Source organism: Salarias fasciatus, chromosome 10 (assembly GCF_902148845.1).
Source record: "Salarias fasciatus chromosome 10, fSalaFa1.1, whole genome shotgun sequence".
Taxonomy (NCBI): domain Eukaryota; kingdom Metazoa; phylum Chordata; class Actinopteri; order Blenniiformes; family Blenniidae; genus Salarias; species Salarias fasciatus.
This window is the reverse complement of record NC_043754.1, coordinates 17340816-17360768: the sequence shown is the minus strand read 5'-3', so window position 1 is coordinate 17360768 and position 19953 is coordinate 17340816. Positions and strand designations below refer to the sequence as shown.

The 19953-nt window shown below is 42.3% G+C and overlaps 1 protein-coding gene across 4 annotated transcripts in view; it reads right to left on the bottom strand.

The window, feature by feature from the left end:
• grik1a (glutamate receptor, ionotropic, kainate 1a) overlaps nt 1–19953 on the bottom strand; it is a 29368-nt gene that overhangs the window by 7882 nt on the left and 1533 nt on the right. For 2 of the 4 annotated variants that reach the window (XM_030101787.1, XM_030101788.1), the window contains exons 2-13: nt 12342–12509; nt 11342–11599; nt 9974–10155; nt 9310–9363; nt 8935–9105; nt 8406–8549; nt 5613–5720; nt 5277–5321; nt 1908–2021; nt 1557–1760; nt 697–920; nt 67–185 (exon numbers count right to left, since the gene is read on the bottom strand). In XM_030101787.1, the coding sequence (XP_029957647.1) occupies nt 67–185; nt 697–920; nt 1557–1760; nt 1908–2021; nt 5277–5321; nt 5613–5720; nt 8406–8549; nt 8935–9105; nt 9310–9363; nt 9974–10155; nt 11342–11599; nt 12342–12509 (1791 nt within the window). The remainder of the gene's footprint in view (nt 1–66; nt 186–696; nt 921–1556; nt 1761–1907; nt 2022–5276; nt 5322–5612; nt 5721–8405; nt 8550–8934; nt 9106–9309; nt 9364–9973; nt 10156–11341; nt 11600–12341; nt 12510–19953) is intronic. The other 2 variants (XM_030101791.1, XM_030101790.1) reach the window with 1 other exon arrangement.

Genomic DNA, 19953 nt, shown 5'->3' with positions numbered 1-19953 from the left:
GAACACATTACTGTCCCTGATGAGAATCGGAATGCTGAATAACATTAACTGAAATCACTCACATACCTTGCCGCATGAGCGCTCCGATGCCAAACCAAAAACTGTTGAGTAATGTGAAGTTGTTCTGTATCAGCGTGGAGGACGGGTTGCACGGATGTGGGTTGTACCACTCGTATGGAGTAAACCTGCAAGACGATCAAAGAGAGGACAGAATTAGAGAAATAAATCTAATACATGGAAGTTTAATTGCTCTCTGAGAAAATCTGAAGCACTGCTGAAGATCATTCCTGCACTTCACATCTGATCACTTCACATCTGCACATCCCACCAGTTGTTTCTCAGTGAATCTATAAGCATATGATGCATTAAGTCAATCAAAATGTAATTTTAACTTCATGGCCATGAATTAATTATGAGCCACCTGAGAAAGCATTTAAGATATTTTAAATTTAGGATCTTAATTAATCAAGAAATCCAAAAAATCCAAAAAGCATATATATTTTTATGATTCTAACCATGTGAGTTTGAAACATCAGGCATGTCTGTCAGTATCTTCTTTAAATGTCCACCGATCTCATATTAACCACAGGCGAAGCTGTGAAGGATTTGATAAAACGCCATCTGTACAGTTCACACTCTGTCCTCGGCGAGAAAATCTCTCAATTCGTCAGACATCATCTAATTATGTTCTCGTACCTGGCGATCACAAAGAGCACACAGCTGACCCCGGTGCAGGCGAGCAGCACATACATCCAGATGTCCGGAGACAGCGGATTAAGGAAGGAGAACACTCCCGGATTGGTGCCATTAGGTTTCCGGTACAGGATGCTGATGCCCAAGGTCATGAAAGGTTTGGAGAAGTCGATGACTTTCTCTCTGACGTACGTGATGGTCAAGGGCGCCACAGCGAGATCAGCAACCTGGAAGAGTCGGGCATTACTCAAGTGCTCACGAACATGCATATCCAAGCAGCAGGATCCCAGTAATATAGTAGCTCAGGTCGCTCATACTGGAGAGAAGAAAAAAAAAAATCTGCTAAAAATGATTAATACGATGCTAAAGCTACAGGAGATTAATGGAGGAGATATTTTTTCTATGAGTGCAGCAGACCATATAAAAACTAAAATATGTCAGATGCAAAGAAGGAAAATATTTCTGGTGTCTCATACGACCCCGCTTCAAACAACAATGTCTGAGGAATGAATAAAAGCAGGAAGTAATAGCTTGTAAGTTATATAGACTCGTGTTTTATTCATAGTAAGATATATACAACATACTACGTGTTGAAAGAGAGTTATGGCTCCATAAAATCCACTCATTATTCACAAATACACTCAATTTTATGTTTGTGATACTTTTTTTTTTCAAATGTCACAAGTGACAGTTGGTCCTTATCCACATGTAATTCACCTATTTCTAACTGACGTTAAGAAGAATACAATTTCCCCGCATGAGGTGTATCCACTCTAAGTAATGCTTTTGCTGTTTATTTCTGCTGTGGTTTCACCAAAAACACGTTCATCAGAACGACGAAATGCGACCAGCGAAGCACTCACGTGGTCGATCAGCTCCCGGACCATCCCGTTCCACTCTCCCTTGTCATTTTGGGCTCCGTATTTCCCATCACCCACCAGTTTGACCTCGTATGTGAAGCCCAGGATGTTGGACAGCTCTTTCAACAGGTCCAGGCAGTAGCCTTCATAGCGGTCGTTCCCAACCAGCGCTTTTTCTGACTTCTTCACCATCACATAAGGATTTTCCTGTAAAAAAAATTCAGCATTCTCAATAGATCCACAAACTTAATACTATTTTTTTAACTTTGCATGTTGTTCACTACATCTGCCCTCTACAGGGTTGTACATCTGCACCACGCTGCCCTCTGCTTAACCTTCCTGTTCTCTCCTCACCAGTATTGTGGTGACAATGAGAGTCCTGTTGGCCAGGGAGTCCGTCACATTGTTATTCTTGTCTCGGTTGGACTCCGTCAGGTTCATTCCCTTGTACGAGTTCCACACGGCAATCTGAAAGACAAACACGGCTTCAGACTCATTAAAACACTGACTGTTCCAAAGCCGGGTGCTGTGTACTCTGAGGTTTGAATTAGGCTGCGTTTGTGTCATTAGTGAACACATCTGTTAAAAAAAAAAAAAAAAAACCCACACTATCTCATTGTTCTGTCAACCCTGAAAAATACTAGAGTTCATCTAGTCTCAAAGTCTTAATGGGAAACTAGAAGCTCCTCTAACACATTGTCTATTAATCATATTTTCTGATTCGCCGAACAGAAAAATGAAAAGAAAGTACAAAGATTCGAAGACACGACTGGCTCCTTTTCAACCTTCTGCTCCGTTCGCCACTCAACAGCATTTTTCCTTTGCTCGGTTGTGCTTCAATGACTCTCTCCTAAGTGCTGAAAACTTCATTTTACGTAGAGCGAATCTCTGAAAAGTGAGACGCTCCAAACAGATTGCGCGCGTCAAGAAAACGTTTCCAGTCGTTCTGGAGCCAAACCAACATCGTTCCTGCTGTGTGCAGCCATGCATGTGACTCAGTTTGTGGTCACACTGTGCAGCGAGCGCACTGCGTCTCACGACTAATGTGAAGACAACACCGTCTTTATGAAGGATTATTTATTTAAATGGGATCTTTCTGCATTTAGTCATATTTCACTTCGCTTTAGCATCGCTCCGTGTTTGCAGAAAACATGAGTTGATAGAAATATTTAAGATATTTCAGCGACGTTAGCGTGAGACGGCTGAGAATTATTGGTAGCACAAACCATAACTGAACTATCACACTTATCAAATATTAGCATTTTATATGTGTAAAATCAAATCACAGCATTGAAAAACATTGTCAAAATAATAATTATTAGTTACAGGTTTGCAAAAGAGGGAAGTTATGGGATCACAGCAGCAGGGAAGGGACAACAGGAACAAAGCGGGGCAGAATCAGAGCGTGACAGAGAGCAGCGTGGCGCTTGTCGCCTCCACTCTCACAGTGGCAGTGATTAAGACTGTCCGGTTTTGTCGCGCCCGGCGGTATAATCCAGACAGTTATCAGATTACAGCTGACGCCCAGCAGCTGGATTTTGGCGCCTTCAAATCCCTTAACTCTTTAAGGCAGAGCAAAGGTCAACCGAGGCCACGACAGTCAGGCAATAAAGTTAAGAGCATTAAATTATTACTCCTCATTGTCGGGAGAACTGAAGACAGAAAAGACGAGCTTTTCTCCGCAATTTTGATGTTTTCATCCAAGAACAATGGCGTGACGTTGGTTCACTGGGTAAGAGGACGAGGAGCGGTGAATGCATCACTGCCTCCTATTAAACACAGTTCTAAAGACAAAGCTATCTTTTTTCACAGTTTGGTTCTTCAGAAACAAAACAATGTCAGATCACCTTTTCCAAATGATTATATTCTTTTCACTCTTCTTTAGGATTCTATCTTTCTCTATTAACTAGCTCAGACAGAAAGAAAGTCCGCTTGCCAAAAAACACTCTATATCTCCACAATAGCACTTTTGCAGGGGTCCACTTTTCGCAGGAGTCCATAAATCTGTCTTATCTGTGGATACCGCGGATGAGGAGGATTGTGAACGGGGTCACATTTAAATTAATTGTAGTGTCCTCAATCTGAAAGATAAATTTAGCAGAGTGTGAGGGCGACTTTCCTCTCAGGTTGTGCAGCTTCACACAATCCAGCGCTCGAGATGCGTTGCTGAATAAGGTTAGCTTTGGAAATGTAATTCAATAGTCAGTTTGATGTTTAAAGTAATTGCATTAATGTGAAAAAATACAAGCCAGGGATGACCGTGCGGTGCATGCATGCAGCGATCGTCTTTTAAAACCTCTAAGTCATGGATTTGCCGTGTACAGCCTTGCAAATTTATCATGCGTACCAGAGCAGCTCCCAACAACAAAGTGTGCTATAAAAACTGACAGGAATTCTCTCTCATGTGCCGTGTGTAAAATGTTATCTATGAATCCTAAAGCTCATCCTCATCCAGAACCAAATCAGACCGGAGAACCGTTACTGCAGAGCTAAGCCTGCCCAAGAAAGCTGAGGGGGGAAAAAAAACACTTTTTTTTTTTTTTTCCCTTCAAGAGAAGTCAACAACTTTAAGGGAAAACACTTTATTTCGCAGGAGACTTTCACTTTGTTTAGTCTCATCATCCTCTTCAGAGTGTATTTAACACTCCAGCTCCCAAGAACTAACACAACTGCAACGGACTGATAATTCATTTTTCATGACCATAAAGTGGGATTTTATGTGATGGGCTTACTATATAGCGGTATTTCCTCTGAGGGGAAGCTTCTGAGGGCTAAAAGTACTGAATGGAATTAAAATTGCTGCATAAATCACTGCTTCTGCACCTTGACAGCTGCTGCCTGCCTACATACCTGTCTGTCTGACTGCTGAGACAGACAGGCGGAAAGCCAAGGCGGTTTGTGACCAGAAACAGGGTTTGGAGTGAGTGAAACAATTTTACTAAGCACATCATTATTACTTCTGATGTGTTCGGTGCGTTATTGGCGCGGCACTATTTACAGTGTGAGGCGTACTGTGAGATTAAATTAAGAGGAGTGAAGCAGGAACTTTTCAAAGCAGAGCTACAGGCCTTATCTATTTGACCTGAACATTTTATTCAGTTTCAGTGGTAAATGAAGGACTTGCTTGGAATTATGAAGCACTGCTGAAAGAATTAGAATACTTTTTTCAATCACATTAACCCATCTGATGATCAGGCGCAAGTGTGTTGAATCAATTTTTACTGTTAAGGTGGATGATGAACACAATTCTCATTAGTAATTTATTAGACAAGCTGCTAAAGGTTCAGGTGTACAGTGTCATGTAAAGATCAACATAAGAAACATTAGATACAGCAATTTAAGAGTTAACAGTATGAAAACAGGGTGTTCTGTTCAATAAATAAGACTTTTAGTTACAGTAACAGGCAAAACTGCTTTTAAAAGGATTTCAAATTGAGATTTTAGTAATACAATGGACCAAAGTGGGAGAGAAGTACTAGAAACATATATTTTCCCGATGTGAAAGTTTTGAAAAGTGTCAGAGCAATGCCTGTACTCAGACAGGGGGAGGTAAAAACCGAAATGTCAAACACATGGCATTGCTGTACACAAACTCAGTGAAGAGAAACAAGGTTGACAAGGCAAGGAGCGGGGAGGTGTGTGGCATATCGAGCGAGAACTGTGGGAGGAAAAGGGGGGGCAGACAACAAAGGCTTCAACCCAAACAGGGCACTTGCCACAAACCTTGATCCACCTTTTTGTGAGGCGACTTCCGCCCGTCACGACACCCTTTAAGAATTTGGGAAGAGCGCAACGAGAGGAAGAAACAGTGCGGAGAGAAATAATCAGCTTGTTGCAGAGTCATTAATATTCATGACTGGGCAAATTTAAACCAAATAACAAATGTGTGGATGGAATACAGGGAAGTAAATTGCTAGAGTACCTCTTTCTGTCCATCTTTTATACATACACACACACACACACACACACACACACATACATGGCTTAATGGAATGAATCAGCCAGCGTGGAAGCAGCATGAGAGTGGTGTAATTGGCTGTTCCAGGCCTCTGTGCTCACCCTGGCAGTGCCGTCCTCTTTGAGGCTGATGATGTCCAAATCAAAGTCTCTCCTCAGGCCATCTGTCTTATTAAGAACAATGTGCCCCGTCAGTCCGTCCCACTGGGCCTACAACAAGGGAGAAGAAGAGAGGAGTGGGAGACCGTCCGACTTCTTTGTGTGTGAGGAGCCTCATTGAAGCCGTGGAAAAGACTCCCGAGAGGAGAGGCGAGGGGGAATCCAGGCAGCGAGAGCAGGTCGGTGTTGACAGCCGACTACGAGGCACATCAGGTGAATGCTGCAATATCTACAGGTCGCTCTGCGGTGGGAATGCTTATGAACACGGCAGCCGTATTTACCGCTTCCAAGACCATGTTCTTTTCTACAGTGGGGGGGATCTCACTCATTTCCAGCACCCCGCGGCTTTAAGTAGACGGAGCAGTATAGAAGCCGGGTGGTTTTCACTTCATCCATTTTCTATGCCCATTTCATCCAACTCAGGAGGGCTGGAGTCGATCCGAGCCGGACGCAGCCTGGAGAGATCATCAGTCAACACGAGACAAGCAGAGACAGACAGGCAACCGCACACACTCAAACACACACCAGTACTTCATAGTCTCCAATTGCCCCAAATCCATGTTTTTAATCTGTGAAATGAAAGATGAGGAAGGAAGGAAGAACATGCAAACTCCCCAACAGAAATTCCCCCAAGCCTGGACTGGAATCGGGGCCTCTAATAAAACTGCTGGTGCAGTATAATGAAGAATCACATCGAAAATGCTCAAATTGAGTCAAAAAACAGCTGCATTATTTATATATTAGTACTTGCTTCAGGAACATTCTCAGTGTTAGACATGAGCGTTAACCACTGCACCACTGTGCAGCCTCTGTTTGTTTCTTAACTCCTGTTTAAGCTGTTTTGTTTTTTTTTCTCTCACCGATGACCTGGTTGCTCTCAAAACCTGAGTTGTGCCATTTCATTTTCCACATTTGAATATAAAAAAAATAGTTCCTGAATACTGAGAGAGGTAAAGTAAGCTACACCTGAGCTTAAGGCTGGATACGCTTCAAGGCATATTCTATATTTTGTTAATCCTGAAAGGAAGTGAGGACAACCCCTGCAGCCAAAACACTCACTAATGCACAGCTACTTTAATTTCATGAAGTTAAAAAAAGCATTTGAGCAGCATCTGCAAACATTCCCCCTTTTTATTTTTTTTTTCTTTTCGGCAGTGCTTCATAAGGATGCCACAGCTTGGAAACGTTCTTTTGCATCTGTTATATTCTATTCTTGACTCGGGAATTTGATTTTTCAGCCTCGATTCCCTAAAAGCACTTTAAGTTCTGAAATATTTTTAGCTTGCATTATAGACACAGCATCCATACACAGCTTTGTTAAAGTCAGTGGATTGTGAGGACCATTCTCTGTGCTTTAGATTGTACTTCTGGATTATCCACTTACAATCATAACTTATTCACCATAATGAAGTGTAAATAAACATCACTAATCGGCTGACAGATGAAGCACAAACACAAGAGGACTTGTTTTTGTTGCGTTTGCTGTTACACAGTGATGCATGCTCGGTTGTAAGTGTATATTGTGAGCATAACCAGAGCAAAGAGAGCTAAAAATGACATATTGCAGCAAACTAAATTCCCCTTTCAGCAAGAAAGTCCTGAACATTCCCAAGAAAAATTTGCTAAAATGCTAAAATTGAGGTCAGACTACAGTCAGACCTCCAGAGCAGCACAATCAGGATGCATTTGTTTTTCCTTCTGAATTATTCATGAATAGGAATGATCGGCCAGAAAATGTAAGTATAAAACAGGGAATTCATTTGAAAAAAAACCTCTCTGCAGTAGCCAAAATATTACTACACAACGTCAACATTTATAATCCAGTATATTACTCTCTTTTCTGTGTTTTTCATTAGGGCAGGAAGCACACTGGATGAAAAAGTATTGCTACTATTGTAAAATGTAAATTAGTTAATTTTTCCCATAGAAAGACATCAGCTATTGTGTTCTACAATAGCCAGAAGGGGGGGGGGGGGGGGGGGGGGGGGGGGGAACCACACAGGTTATATTGCCCAGCGTTTAATTTCAGCCAGTGAAAATGAAAGCTGTGTCCTCGTCGTCTGCACCCTCTTGTCAGAAACGGTTTTTAATTGAGTGTTGTGAGAGACATATTACTGGTTCTCGCAATCAAAAAGGCTATTATCAAGTGATGAATAGCACAGGAAGACAGATGCTTCAAAGGGAGGGCAGGAGCAAACAAAAAAAGGAGAAGCGATGAGGAGAGAGACGCCAAGATGCAAAGAAGAAAAAAAAAAAAAAAAGCAGCAAGAGAGGAAGGGTGGAGGGGGCATGAAGAGGAAAATATGAGTGAGGGGACTGAATGGTAATGCTCTCTCTCCGTGGCAGGCAACGGTCCTCTGCTGGATTTAAGACTTAAGAGATCAAAACACTCATGCATCAAAGGCCTCATTTCTGTCTGTAGGCATCCAGTCTGACAGCCGGGCCGGGCCACATGCTTTCAACTTATAAGTACATAAATACCGTGTATTTTCATGTTATGTGCTCTCAGAAGCAAAGTGTGGCTTGTCAGCGAAGGAGATCTCTAAAATATCTTATCACACGAAATGATCTGGCGTCCAGCTTTTGGGGAATCTTGTGTCGGCAATAGTGGCGTCACAAATATATATATATAAAATAAAAAAAAAAAAAAAAAAAAAAAAAGTTGGTAATAAAGTGCAAAGAGAGTTTTTCTGGTGATCTCTGCAGTTTCTTCTGTTTGTCTTGTCTTACACTGACCTCTTTGAAAAGGTTCATGAAGCGCGGACCGAACCGCCAAGGTTTGTGGCGGTGACACTGCAGCGAGCTGACGGTCATTTGAGTGGCCCTCTGGGAAGCGACGGCAACCATGAACACGGCGTCGTACATCAAGGCTGCGTCAGTCTGGAGAGGAAGCAGAGGGAGGAGATACTTGTTTATTTTTGCACTCAAAGGGAAAACACACATAAATGCTGGGGGTAAACAGCCGTGAAGCTGCACGAGCACGTTTTTGCAGATATAAATGTGATAGCATTGAGGGATGACAGTTGCTTCGGGAAAACTGGGCTTTTACAGAAGAAAACAGTGCAGTGAAGCTATAATGATGAAGAAAATAGAAATGGAAATCGCATCATTTGCATTTTTAACGTGCAGAAATATAGCTCCGAACTAGATTTACATGTTGCAGATGTCTGGGAGTTACTGTTGAATGAAAGCGGCATATAAATGTGCATCACTGGCTTTCAGCCGAGCAGGTGTCTGTCATGTAGATTACCAGCGCAGAACTTACAGTCATAACTCCGTCCATCAAGCCGCTCTCTTGTTTGGGGCCCTGCAGCCGTTCCATGGCCCACTTGTCCATCGTGGAGGCCACCCACGGGTCGTCGATGTTCAGCAGTCGGAACCCGGTCATGTTGACGCCGCTGTAGCGGTACGGCTCCAAATCCAAAGCAAACAAATCCTGCAAGAGGAGACACAAACGAGGAGAAACGTGTGTTTGCTTGAAAGTGCAATGGAGAGATGAAGCATATCAGAACAATGTGAGCTCTCAGCCTCCAACCTCCTCCGCGCTTCAACCCAAGGTCACATGAACACACTTAGATTGGTTTTACTTGGGCACAAATCTTCTATGAAACATCATAAAGCGTGTATTTTTCCAACTTACCAGAGTCGTGAAGAAGAAATGGTAGTACTCCGTCATCATTCCCATTGATGAAAGCTGCAGCATCAGAAGAAATAAAGCAGTGAAAGAAAAATCCCACGCCTTTCTTTCACACATTGAATAAGAAGTTGAATAGGTCAGAAATACTATTTTTTGCAATTTTCAAAACTGAAACAATTATCTGTCTTTTTTCTAAAGGCTGTTAAGACGACTGAGAGGAGAGAAAGGATAAACATGCAGCGTAAAGCTTTTTTTTTTTTCTTTAGTTCTCGGAGGCATTTCATCCACTTAAGACATCAAACATGTTGAAATCAATACAGACTGGGTTTCCTGGTACATCGGTTAATTTCATTATCGGTTACTGTACCTCCACAATTAAGTTAATGACCAAATATGAGCGGTTCTTTACAGACCATTTCACATTCTGCCCACAAAAAAGGGAAGTGCTGTGTCATCCTGCAGAGCCGTACCCTGTAACGGCTATTATTCAAAACACGACAGAGGTATCAGAAAACCCAGTAAATAGGTTTCATACTTTTTTCTACGACATAAAAAGATGCCGTTTTGAAAACTCTCATCAAATGCGTTGCGCCCAAAGGACGCATAAATGCGTTGTGAAGCCTGTGAGAGGAGAGAGCGCGGGCGGCGGATGGATTCCTGCACAGACCTGCTTCAGGAGCTCTGCAGCCATCCGATAGGAGCAGTCGAAGATAATAAAAAACTCCTTGTCTTTCTTCAGCTCCTTGAGGAGCGGCCGGGCGTCCTGGTTGCCCGGGGTGAGCTGCCGGATCTTGATCTTCAGATTGAATTTCGACGGAGCCTTGATCAGCTCCTGCATCCGCATCAGGCCTGAGCAGAGAACGCTAATTAGGAGTGTCACCGGACGTGTGAGGAGGTCACCGGACGGTGTCTCGCTTTAAGACACCTGTGGACTGTGGTCTTTATTATCCAGCTGGACAGCTTCTCATATCTTCTCCCCTGTGTAAGCGCTACACACACCCACACACGGGGCCTGTGCACGTATGCACAGAGCGGTGAGACATCGTGTAGGTGTGCATATAGGTGACATTTCAGGAGCGAGCAGAAATCTATAAACTGTGACATTTTACCAGCGTAATTTCATATTTTCTGGGACATGCAAGGACTCGATATGGAGAGACAGAATGCGCGGCCGTGAGTGTCGTGTGTTATCTGCAGTATCGAGTCAGAGGGGAATAAGTTCGGATCTCCATCACTGATCGGGTCCGCTGGCCAGCAGACCGCTTCAGACACAATTGTGTTTTGTAATTATCGGCCTGACATACTGCATGAATGTTTTGTGGCATCCAGAAAACACAAGCCAGCACTTTTGCCCTTTTCTTCTGCTCAGTTCTTCACTTCAAGTCACCAAAAGATAAATGTTTTTGGTTTGGCAAAGTATTTTTAAGGGGTTAAAATCCCTATTCAGGTGTAAAGCTGGGTCAGTACAAAACCACAAACCCTGACATTCTAAAATTAAATTAGATTTTATGGATGATTGTATGTTATCAGAAATGTTTTCCCACATTTATAAAATGGTATTTTGGTTTATATGCTGAATTTAATTGTAAAAACTACAGTTAAATTGATAATTGGTGATCAACATAATAAAATGAATAACACTGATTTGTTCTTTATCTTGACATCAGTTACCAGGTGAGATATTTGCAGCTTTGTTGTTTTTATTATGGCTGTGATAAAACCTAACGCTTCCCCATTTTACAGCTTTTGATAAGAAGAAAGCTCTGACAGCGCCAAACTGCAGCTCTTGTTGAGTGATATTAATCTGCAGTAGTCAATATTTATCAAAAGTGATCTGAAGTAGGACAAACAGGTAATTGAAGAGTCAAGGCTGTTTTGACCTTAAAAGGAAGATCTATGCATTATTACACCTAATGTAATGTAAAGGCGGATCGATGTATGGATTAAATCCCTGTGTTAGGAATCAACAAGTAGTGTGATGAACTTCTATTCTGTTCCTATAAAGACATGACGTGTTCAGAATGGAGGATCCTACCGGTGCTGTCCTCGTAGACCACCGTCAGCTTCCTCCACTTGAAGAAAGTGACCACGTCCAGGATGGCCCTGGCGATGGCGGTGTACTCGGGAAACAGGTTGATGAAGAAGGTGTCTTTGTTGTCCACCGACGGGTGTTTCCAGCGAGTCTGAATGTGAGGAACCTCCAGGGCGTTGCAGATGGACTGAACGGCGCTGACTGAGGAGCTGTGAGAGGGGCCGAACACGGCGACCACCCCGAGAGCCAGCTGGTCGCACACTGGCCAAACATGGAACAGAGTGAAGAAACCTTTGGTTTACAGCTTACCATAGTGAATCCGAGGTTTGTTTCTGATCCAGATGTCAACGTGAAACTGATTCGCTCTCTGTTGAAACTATTCGAAGAGCTTCAGCTGTGCTGATGAGGTTTTCTGGTCCTCTGTCGACAACCAGAACGAAGCTAACACTCTGCCTGTTCTTTTCACCAATGAGCTTTAAAAAAATCTGTAACTCCTCTCCAAAAAGTATTAAATATATGCTAAAAGAAAGTAGAAGAATGAACCACCCTATTCTTCTGGCGCCATTCCAAACAATCTGATTCAGACATTACAGCAGAGCAGGTGGCTCCTTTAAGACCACTGTAAACACACCTCGACACAGTGGTTGTTCTTTATTTAAATATCTAAACACATCTGTCTAGTTATACAATCTAAATCAGTTTATATTAACTTGCTTCCCTCTCAATTTACTATTTTTTATTTTCCATATTGAATCATACACTTGGACAAATTCAAGCATTTTTGCATTTTTGTTACGACTACAGCTGGAAGATGCTATTTATCCGTACTGCAGTGAGCGTATTACAGACACCAATACTAAATGAAGCAAAATGTACTTGATAATTTTTTCCAATTGTGTGTTCTGATATGGAAAATAAAAATTCACGAGTTAGTTTAAAAATATAACAGTTAAAAAAGAGGCCGGAACATAAACAGAAACACGATGCAGGGCAGATTTCCTACCTCTCCTGGAAGCCTCAAAGCCATCAAAGAGGTTGATCCTCTGGATGTCGTAGGTGAGGGTGGTGTTGGGCATCAGCGTCTTGTTGCGGTTTATGTTATTTACGGCAAACTTGAACGCCAGCTCATCCATGCTCACTAACTCACTCTCCCTGGTCTCGAAGATCCCACCTGAACACAAGGACGGAGGAGGGAAGCAGAGTTAGAGTCAGGAGGGAGCTATGAAAGGAGGAAACATCCAACTTCGCATTGGCTCGGCCGAAAACAAACTGTACTCACCAGCAGAGGATGAAACGACTTCGCTCCAGTGAGCTATTGAACTGAATTCATGTTGTGCACATTAAATTCTAATTTAATTACCGAGAGGAGCATCCGTTGTGAAGTGCTTCTTCTCACTAATAGCTTTATTGAGGAGTATTGCATGCTTTGACACAACCGCTGAATAAACTGCCGAGCTATAAAATAGAAATTTCTATAGTACCCTTTCTCTTTATGCAGTTAATGTTCAAGATGAACATTTAATTGAAGATATTTCAAATATGTTATGTATGTTAGAACATGCAAACGTGCCACTGAAAGCTCAAATGTGTTGTAAGCATTATGCATTGTGAAAAATATATCACATGTTCTCTACAGTACGACATAATTAGGATCAATTCAAATAGACCCTTTAATTGTAAGCCAGTTATCTCATCTCTTATGCAATAAACAAAACCATAAAATCAACAATAACAGGCAGTCTTTGGAGAACTCCGAGCGGAGAAGTGATTGGAAAGTTGTAGATGCGAAGGTCGCCGTTCCTCCTGAGCTCTCGTTTTCAGTTTGGTAGCACGAGGCCAGACGCGGCGAGCTGCACGGACCTGCTGTCAGCGCCGCTGGAGGAAACAATGCTGTTCAGACAAGGCTTCTGAAATTGCCCTCAAACTCCTCATCAACATCCTGTCACCCGGGTGCAGGCCATGTGAAGTGTGGAATCAAAGGCCAGGCGAAATGGAAGAAGCATAATTGCTCCCACGGTGTGAAAGGGCAGAAAATAAAAAGGCTCTAAAGAGTTTCTCCTGGAAGTTCACAACAGGCTTTTGTAGGACGAGTCACTGCATTAGCGGTCAAAGCAGCGACAAAAGAAAGTATTAAATGGACAAATAATTGTCGGTCTTGTTACATTTAACAGGAGACTTCTCTGAGTCTTCAGATAAGGTTTCCTGCCAAATCTAATTTTTTGCTTATTGTGTTGTTTGTCCGGTCTGAGTAAAAGCTTTCCTGCTTTCCTCCAAGTTGTGATTAATAGCAGAGAACACGTAATTGCTTGGGCATTACAAGTGTTAAGGCTAAAAATTTGATTCCACTTCTCCATTCTGGCAATGTGAATAGGTTTGCAAATAGTGAAATAAACAGAACTTTAGTGTGCCAAAAGGGCTTTGTCTGGTAAATCAACGAGCTTTTACGCCTCACATATACAGCATACATTCTGTTATGGAGAATATAGTTTAATAGTGCTCCAAGTCAGCCAAAGAAGTGGGCAGAGTCACCCATTAATGCATTACAAAAAGAAAATCAAACACAACCTTGACAGCCACTTGAATCTCAATCAAATATAGATCAATACTTCATATGTCCCCACTTTATACTTTAAGGATATCTCTATATTTTTTTTCATGTGAAATACTAAAAATGTAATGACAGGAAATAATAACTGACAATAATGAAACAGTGTTCTTGTTTTATACCAGTTTACCTGCTTAGAATATTGTTAAATAACTTAAAACCACCCTGAAAACAAACAGATGTTGAAGAGAACAATACAACCAAGGGCACATCCATCCATCTACTGTCCAACTCCATCTATTTGATCTCACAAAACAATAATCACAATACTTAAATTTTCATATTTGCATTTCAATATTCGTTTCAATACATAATTCTCTATTTGCAGGGAGTTACGAGCACTCTCATGTCTATGGAGAAAACATGCACGAGTGTTAGTTTAGTTCAGGAGAACAACTGGAGACGGATGGTCAGCTTCACAACGTCTTCACTGAGTCAAATAGTAATCCAGTACAAGCCTTCTAATTACAAGCTGCAGCTTGTCTGTTTAATCTGCACAAGTCCGGAGATTGGAACCATCCCGTTGTTACACGGACTGTTTAGTGTTTTTGGAATCACCCAATTTGCGACCTCGGTGTTAACGCAAAGCCATAAAAACCACTTACTGACTGAATTATAATGGCTAAATGTGGTTACGTTCTCCACAACAGGAGGAATTAGTTTGTTTTTAGGGAGGTGAGTAGAATGCTTCACGAAAAAAAAAAAAAAAAAAAACTCAACTGCAGAGCTCCTGGGATGCCCGCCTACTCCCTCCTACTTCCTAATTGTTTCAGCCAGCTGCTCCACAAAACCATCCATCCCGGCGCAACCTCTCACGCCAGAACATTAACCACACATACGTTAAACTTCACACAGCGCTTGCTGCACATCTTGCAAGGAAAAGCTTTTGCCAACTCCCAAGCACCGGCTGCGAGGAAAGAATGATTGCATCTACATTGACTCTTTATTCCAATCTCCTCCCAGGAGTTCTGCTCCTAATTTTCTAGAAATATTCTGTCTGGACAGAACTTTTTTCACACTCTTGCCACCTTGTAAAAAGCAAATTTCTCAGTTCTCAGTGCTTATGCGAGTTAAGAACTGGCAGTAGTATTTATCTTCACTTTCAAGTTTAAGTGTCTTTATTATATCCCAGGGGGGCAATTAGTTCCACAGCCAGTGAGCTAAAAACAAAACCCAGCATCCGTACCTGAGACATCCTTTAAATGAAATCACTCCACAAGCCCTTTAATTCGGTTAAGCCTCATTTACCTCTTATTAACAAAGCAAATAGGGATTTTTCTTGTGTTCTAAAGTTCTGCCATAAACACAAACAACTTCGTGACATTGCTGAAAAAAGAAATTCACCTTTTTTTTGCGATTGTTACAGAAGCATTCAGCCCAAACTGCAAGACAAAAGCTTCACAGTCTTTGAAAGAGCTGTATATGTATTTGGTGTGTGTGTGTGTGTGTGTGTGTGTGTGTGTGTGTGTGTGTGTGTGTGTGTGTGTGTGTGTGTGCGCGCGTGTGTGTGTGTGCTGGCTTTATGTGCCTGGCACTGGAGCGATTCTGTGAGATCGCCCGGGGATTTATATTAGCCTCCTCTCTGAAGCACATAGTGGTTCCTCACTTCCACTAACAGGAAGAGATAAAAATCCAGGGAGCTGCTTGAGACATCCTGAATTATTAGACCGTCTAAACAGGTGGACAATGAATATGACTATTTTGATAGTTCTATATATAAAACAAAACTCGGGGGACGGGGGGAGAAGACACGAGGACTGCACTCAGCCACAACTGCTGCTCAGATGCTTCAGTCTGAAGAACTCGGTGCGTCCTGTTAAGATCAAAGGCACAATGGATGTCAGTCTGACTTATTATCCAGCAGTGGCTACATCCCGATCAATGGCAGGCTCATGGCACTCCCTCAGATTACACAAACTGATTCCTCTGTGATGCTTTCGTTGCTATTCTATGCACAATTAAGGAGTGATGATTTGTCTGCAAACACCACTGATTTCCATGTACTCAACACAGCAGCAGACAAATGCATGCTCTCACGATCGTACCGGTCGCAGAGAACGTCCTTGAGAACGCCCCGGTAATTGGTAGAACGCTGCAAATTAGAGAAATATATGTTTGGTACAACAGGATGAATTAAGTATATCTTTATCGCCTTCCACTGGGAGGGAAAGACAAAAGTTTAAGAACAATTGTGACATTTGTGCCAACCTGATCAATCTCCTCAACCGCTCATTGTGCAGAGTGTGTGCGTGTGTGTGTGTGCGAGCGCCGTTTCACTCTGACCTTCTCGCGCTTCTCTGTTCAATTACAAATAATTATGTTTTACATTAGTCATTTGCCATCGCTTCCTGCAGGGCAACTTGAACTCGACTGTGGCTCCTGACTGCCGCAGAGTTTTTTTTTTTCTTCCACCCAACAAATGAATTAATGTACCTCAGAGCTCTAAAAGCCTTCATTTGGCCCCCAAATAATGAGGACTTATTCGCCTCGGGAGCACTCTTCCGTCTGGCATATAAGACGCGACAAATGGACGTTAAAATGTTTCAGAGGGGACTCTTTAAACATGCAACATCGTTTTAACATGCGACTGACGTTCGCAGGTGATTTTAGCTGCATAAACGACGCGGACACATTCAGAATGCACAGGGGCTGCTGAAACACAGGACGGCTCATCACGGCACTAATCCAGGATGGCTGCAAACAGGAAATCAAAGATAACAAAGATTATGGTCCTCAAACAAACCCAGCATGTAGGTTCTGGCAAACTGCTGCAAGATGCTGTATTTCTGTATTTTATTTTATTTCATTTTTTAATCAGAGGAGCAAAGCTATTTGCATAAAGATTACTGAGGCATTTTAATATCCCGCACAACCTGGATGCAAAATGTGTGTTTGCAAAATGTGGAAGGACCCTAAATATGCTGCGTTGCAATATCAAAGTCTGACTTTACTTTTTCTGCCACGTATTTCTGAGGATTGCTAGATTTAAACATTAGAAATTCAAAATATGATGATTTATTGATGATGAACTTGCATTAGCATGCACATTTTCTAATTCTTAATTATTGTGGTGGGATGTTCAGCTGATCTTCTCCTTTTCAACTTCATTTGACCTACGGATAGTGATCGTCCAAAAAGAAAGAAAACATTGAAGCCGAGTCATCTTTTATTCAGCACTACATTTCAGGGGCCACGTCAAGCTGCCACTCGGTACCTGGGGTCCAGGAATCGCAGATCTTTGTAACAGCAAAGAAAAGATCAGTGAGCTGGACAAGTAAGATCGATCACCTTTCTGCTCGGTGCGACAGAAATGGCTGCCTTCAGTAAATTTCTGAAAACAGATTGCCATGCGGTCCGGACAGGTGATGCAGCCGCAGGCAGGAGAGAAATGCATCCGAGAGAGTAAAATGAAGGAGGCCTTAAGTGTCAAGCATTTCACTGCACTCCGTTGTTCCGGCCGGGAAAGCACACGGGAAACATTTTGTTCTCAGCAGCGAATCAAGAGAAGTGTACAAAGTGGAAAACAAGATGGGGAAAAAAAAACCAATCAGTAGATGTAAGACAGAAGCAGAAAATAGAGACAAAATGACTGCAAGGGAAGCAAAATCACAAGGACCCCCTGAATGTCACCATGTGCTTCATCTTGCACCTTTCAGTGTGTGTTTGCCAAAGTTGTGACTGCCAGATGAGGGACGATGACAAATTTTCCTCTCGTCACCAATTTGGTGGAGAAATCAAGAGCAATTTGAAAATTGTTTGGCACATTCGTTTCACATCACTCTTCAAGTACATGATATATGCTCGTCAAGGTTTTTCTGACTTTGCCACCTGAAAGCAGTTAATGCTGCTCTTACAATATCGAAGCCCTCAGCTTCCTTCCAGGAGTTTGGCTCGGACGCCACAAACCGGAGGAGCAGAGGAGGGACCGGAGAGAAGGGCTTCGTTTCACTCGCCATCCCAAACTCATTCTGCACAAGTCTCACGAGACCACGCAATCATTCATTCATTCATTTTCCACCGCTTTATCCCTTTCGGGGTCGCGGGTGGCTGGAGCCGATCCCAGCTGCTGTGGGCGAAGGCGGGGTACACCCTGGACAGTTCGCCAGTCTGTCGCAGGGCTGACATATATAGACGAACAACCATTCACTCACACATTCATACCTAGGGGCAATTTAGGGTGATCAATTAACCTACCATGCATGTTTTTGGACCGTGGGAGGAAGCCGGAGTACCCGGAGGGAACCCACGCACACACGGGGAGAACATGCAAACTCCACACAGAAAGGCCCCGAGCCCCGGCCGGTATTTGAACCCAGGACCTTCTTGCTGTGAGGCAAGAGCGCTAACCACCGCGCCACCGTGCGACCACGCAATCAATACATACAAATAAAGCCGTTCGTCATGTGATCCCATGACCGACTTTGGATTCGTCTTTCTTTTCTGCTGCCATAAGTCTTAGCGTTTTCTCTGCCAGCATGATGAACGATCACGATACGAAGGGCGGCAGCCAGTTCCACAGGATATCGGTGCATATCTTCCACAGGAGTGAAACTAACTTTCCAAAACTCGGGCAATTTGGCCAAAAAGAGATTCATTTGTTTTCCTAATAGCTCACCTAATTTCTGGAGGGGGGGAAAAAAAGGAGCTAATGAATAAAATTAAACAGCCACCCCTTCTATAAATGTAGGTTATGGCCCCGGTTAAACTTAAGCAAATCAATTTAACACAAAGCAGCACCTGCAGCCAAACTTTGCACTTCTGTGAGTTTCATCCATCACACAGACACACACAGACACAGATAAAGCATAAAGTATGTAAATCTTTGTGAATTTGAGGAGCCATGTTGTTCACAGCCTGCGCTGAGCCACTGAAGCTGAACATATTGGCCTTAAATGGACCAGAATATTTATGACTGACCATAAGCCAAACTCTTGATCAAAAAGACGTTTGCGCCTGAATTTCACTACAGAAAATGAACAAAAAACTATTCAGAAGCAATCACAAAATTCTTTTTTTTTTCTTGAATTTCTAACAGATTTTTTTCCATCACTGACATCAAAATTGATCAACAGTGTCACAGACAAATATGGGATTCACCGAGGAGCGATGGCAGTAATAAAATCCATTTCAGAGAGCATGCAAAGACCGTTTCTTTGAGCTATATGTTTATGCTACACAAACAGAATCAGCCAATCTGGTCATCTTAAATTCTCTCAGATGTCTATATTAGAATCTGCCTTCAGTTTCAGTTCAGTTCATGTGTGCAAGTTGTCTTTAACTGGTTACTTAATGCTCAAAATGCTCAAACTCCATACTTATGGCCACTGTGTGGGGTACATTTCTACAGCCCGACGTGATCCGCTGCAGCAGTCGAGCAATAAATTTGGATTTTATGAAGGCAATGAAGTTCAGTTTTGCTTGAGCTTTGCACGGAGGTTTCCATTTAACTATATGTTAATTTGTGAGGTTGTAGTTTGCGGCTGTGTTCCTCTGAGCTGCATCCCATTGGGAGTTTGTTTCTCATATTTTCCACTCGTGTGCTGATGATTTATCCAAAATATTTGTGCAAACTATCAATATAACTCAGTTCAGCTCAACAACACTACAGACCAACACCTCAAAAATGATCATGTAATGAAGCAATAAGCCTGAATTACTTAATTAGTTTGTACAATATTGTGTTTGTTTCCTCCCACAATCCAAGCCACGCATTTGGATGCATGCATAACATGTGTGTGCATGCTCTATTTCTGTTTCTTATCTTCTTTACTATGCAGAGTCATGTCCAGTGCTTGAGTCTGACATTAAAGTGTGTTTTTGTTTTTGACATTTACCCTAAATAACAACAGTATGGAAACTGCAAACAAGACTGACTGTTTTTGTTGGTTATATTGTTAATTGCCCCCCACTTTGCAGAAAACGTGTTTGGTTTTTTTTGTTCTTGTTTTCAAAGTTTCCTGGCTTTTTCAGCAGCCATGAGCTGATCCAAACCTGAAAGGAGACATGTTGA